The 3,665-nt window shown below is 59.6% G+C and overlaps 1 protein-coding gene across 1 annotated transcript in view; it reads right to left on the minus strand.

Moving 5' to 3' along the window:
* The window catches only part of ARHGAP35 (Rho GTPase activating protein 35), a 4,711-nt gene extending 1,751 nt beyond the window's left edge, over positions 1-2,960 (minus strand). Inside the window, 2 exon segments of the mRNA XM_031557695.1 lie at positions 1-6; positions 8-2,960. The exon segment at positions 1-6 is cut by the window's left edge and continues 912 nt beyond it. Of these exon segments, the coding sequence (XP_031413555.1) occupies positions 1-6; positions 8-2,448 (2,447 nt within the window). The 5' untranslated portion in view covers positions 2,449-2,960.
* Positions 2,961-3,665: the final 705 nt, after the last annotated feature.

The raw sequence follows: 3,665 nt of genomic DNA on the forward strand, positions 1-3,665 counted from the left end.
CAGCACGGAGCTGCCGCACGGCGCCGGGCGGCACAGCGGGGACTGCAGGATGGGCGCCAGCAGCTCGTCGGCGCCCGCCGCGTCGCCGCACATGAAGCACATGGCCACGCGCAGCTCCACGTCCGCCAGTTCCTTGAGGCCCGAGGGCGCCGAGATGAGGCTGAGGTTCCTCTTGGAGTCCAGCAGCCCCTTCAGCACCTGGCTGATCTGCTTCTCGTTGACGCTGCGCCCGTAGGCGATGCCGGCAGCGGCGGGGTCGAGGAAGACGCACTGCAGCTTGCCGGCGATCTGCTGGCCCTGCTGCACCAGGCTGTGCAGCGTCTCGCCCCCTGCGTCGCCGCGCTTGTTGACCAGCATCAGGGTGAGCGGGAGGTGGGCCGGGTGGTTCTCCCTCCGTCCCGCCGCGCTCTTCTCGATGCTCTCCACCACGTAGGAGAGCGATTCCTTGGAGTTGTAGAGGCAGAGGCAGCCGTGGGGCTGGAAGGTGGGCGTCTGGAAGGCGTTGACGGGCAGCCGCACGTTGCCCTCGATGGGCCGCAGCGACAGCTCATACATTTTGCCCTCGATGACGTACTTGTCGTCGTTGGTGCACAGCGCCCGGATCTCGTTGGCCAACTCGCGGGCCAGGCCGTCCTTGCCCAGGATCACCAGGTTGATGCGGTCGACGTTGGGGTCCGAGAGGAAGTTCTTCTGGTTGCGCTCGGCCGGGCGGGCGGTGCGGGAGCCCAGGAGCTGCTCGACGCGCGAGTCGACGCAGAGCGGGCAGCTGGGGCACGTCTCCTTGGTCGGGTGGTAGACGAAGTGGATGTGCTTCAGGATGAGAGCGTCGCGCTCCGCCTGCAGCTTCTGCAGGGCCTTGAAGCGCTGCTCCTCGCCCAGCACCTCCTGGATCACCCCCATCTTCTCCTTGCTGGGCTTGGCGTCCAGCTCCAGCTCGTAGAAGAGCTCCGAGTATTCCAGGAGCAGCTCCTGGAACTCCTCCTTGGCCCTCTCGATGATGCGCTTCTGGTGCTTGCCGTAGATGTCCATGTAGACCGGCTCCTCCAGCCACATGTAGAAGTCCTCGTTCATGATGAAGCTGCGTGCCTCCTCCCAGGGCTTGCCGGGCGTCACGAAGGGCGACGCCTCCAGGTTCTCCTGGAAAGCCCTCCGCATCTCGGCGCGCTTCCGCTCGTTCCTCAGCCGCTCCAGGTGGGCCTCGTAGAGCTGCTCGGCCGCCGGCGTCTCCATCACGTCGAAGGGGATGCGCTCGGTGTCGGCGCTGTCGATGTGGCTCGTGGCATCCCACGGGGTCTCCTCCAGGATCACGAACCACTTGGAGAAATCCCCCTTCCCCTCCAACAGCCGCCGGGCCTTGGCGCAGCTCAGGTGGTCGATCTCATCCAGGTTGGGGACGAGGGCGTCCAACGCCTGCGGGAGCAGCGCGAGGTACGCCCGCCTCCTGCGCTCGATGTGCTCCTGCTTCAGGCGCTGGACGTGCTGCAGGAAGAGCTTCTTGGCCTTGGGAGTGCCCTCCAGGTACACGTAGTCCTGGTACTCCGGCGCCGGCTGCATCTTGCGGCTGACGGCGGCCCACGTCTCGTTGTGGCTCTTGACGACGCGGCTCACCAACCACTCGTATTTGTCCTTGGCGGCCGCGATCTGCTGGCTCTGCTGCTTCAGCGCCTCGAAGTAGGGGATGATTTTGGTCTTCCCTCGGCTCTTGTCCACCAGCTGCACCAACGTGCTGAAGGCCAGATCCACGTTGACGTTGGAGCGAGCCGACGTCTCCACCACCTGCAGGTTCTTCTTGCTGAGGGCGAAGGCGTGCGCGTCGCGGATGTAGCGCTCCACGCCTTCGTCGCACTTGGTCAGCACCACCACGATGGGCTTCTTGGTCTTGGCCAACTGGTTGTAGAGGTTGGAGACGAATTTCAGCTGCTCGTCGAAATTGCGGTTCATCCCCCTGCTGACGTCGATGCAGAGCAGGAAGCCGTCCACCAACAGCTTCCCGTCCGGCATCTGTTTCTGCTCAAAGTCCTGCTCCAAGCCCAGCTGGTCGGTGCAGAAGTACATCAGCTTCTCGGCCGAGGCCAGCTTGGTGGCCGCGGCGCGTTTGATGTAGGGCTGCAGCGCGGTGCTGCGGTGCGGCTGGAAGGTTTGGTCGTCGATGAACTCCGTCTGCTCCACCACGTGGGCCCGGCATTCTGCGCACTCCTCCAGCGACCGCACCACCTCCCCCCAGTAGAGGAAGTGGTCGTTGTTGACCACCCGCCCCCCGAAGTCGCTGGTGCTGAGGACAGACGTGTGGTCCAGGTGGAACTCGTCGGCGCTCGGCCGCACGAAGCGGTTGCAGAGACACGACTTCCCCACGCCGCACTGCCCCTTCTCCTTCTCCGTCCCGGATAAACCCACCACGCTAATGTTGTAGGTGGGGATGCGGGCATCTTGCTTCCTCGCCATCATCATCGTCGTCCGCACATCCTGTCCCAAGCCCTGCCCAGAGGATCGGTGGCAGCGGGGATGGGCGGTTGGCGGAGGGGCTCACGACAACGCCGGCGTCCCCATGGCCGTGGGGCAGCTCAGGGCCGGCGGGGGGCTGAGGTCGGGCGGCCGAGAGGGGCCCCTGTGGGAGAGAAAGGAGAGTCACAACTGCAGGACAGGAGGGGTGATGTCACAACTGTGCTGAAAATGGGCACAGTTCTGCAGTAACATCTGAATACGGGGCTGTGGGAGGAAACTGGGCTGAAAATGGAGATGATTCTGCCATAATTCTGCCATAAATGCATTGAAAATGGGCACCATTCTGCAGTAACATCTGAATACGGGGCTGTGGGAGGAAACTGGGCTGAAAATGGAGATGATTCTGCCATAATTCTGCCATAAATGCATTGAAAATGGGCACCATTCTGCAGTAACATCTGAATACGGGGCTGCGGGAGGAAACTGGGCTGAAAATGGGAACGATTCTGCCATAATTCTGCCATAAATGCATTGAAAATGGGCACCATTCTGCAGTAACATCTGAATAAGGGGCTGCGGGAGGGAATTGGGCTGAAAATGGAGATGATTCTGCAATAATTCTGCCATAAATGCACTGAAAATGGGCACAATTCTGCAGTAATATCTGAATAAGGGGCTACAGGGTGGGAACTGGACTGAAAATTGGCATCATTCTGCCATAATTCTGCCATCAATGCACTGAAAATGGGCACAATTCTGCAGTAATATTTGAGTATGGGGCTGCGGGATGGGAACTGGGCTGAAAATGGGCTCAATTCTGCCACAACTGTGCTGAAAATGGGCACAATTCTGCAGTAATTTCGGAATAAGGGGCTACAGGGTGAGAATTGGGCTGAAAATGGGCACAATTTTGCCATAGTTCTGCCATACATGCACTGAAAATGGGCACAATTCTGCAGTAATATTTGGAGTATGGGGATGCAGGGTGGGAACTAGGCTGAAAATGGGCACAATTCTGCCATAATTTTGCCATCAATGCACTGAAAATGGGCACAATTCTGCAGTAACATCTGAATAAGGGGCTACAGGGTGGGAACTGGGCTGAAAATTGGCATCATTCTGCCATAATTCTGCCATCAATGCACTGAAAATGGGCACAATTCTGCAGTAATTTCTGAATAAGGGGCTACAGGGTGGGAACTGGGCTGAAAATTGGAATCATT

The sequence above is a fragment of the Meleagris gallopavo genome, unplaced genomic scaffold, assembly GCF_000146605.3.
Source record: "Meleagris gallopavo isolate NT-WF06-2002-E0010 breed Aviagen turkey brand Nicholas breeding stock unplaced genomic scaffold, Turkey_5.1 ChrUn_random_7180001948721, whole genome shotgun sequence".
NCBI classification, from domain to species: Eukaryota; Metazoa; Chordata; class Aves; order Galliformes; family Phasianidae; genus Meleagris; species Meleagris gallopavo.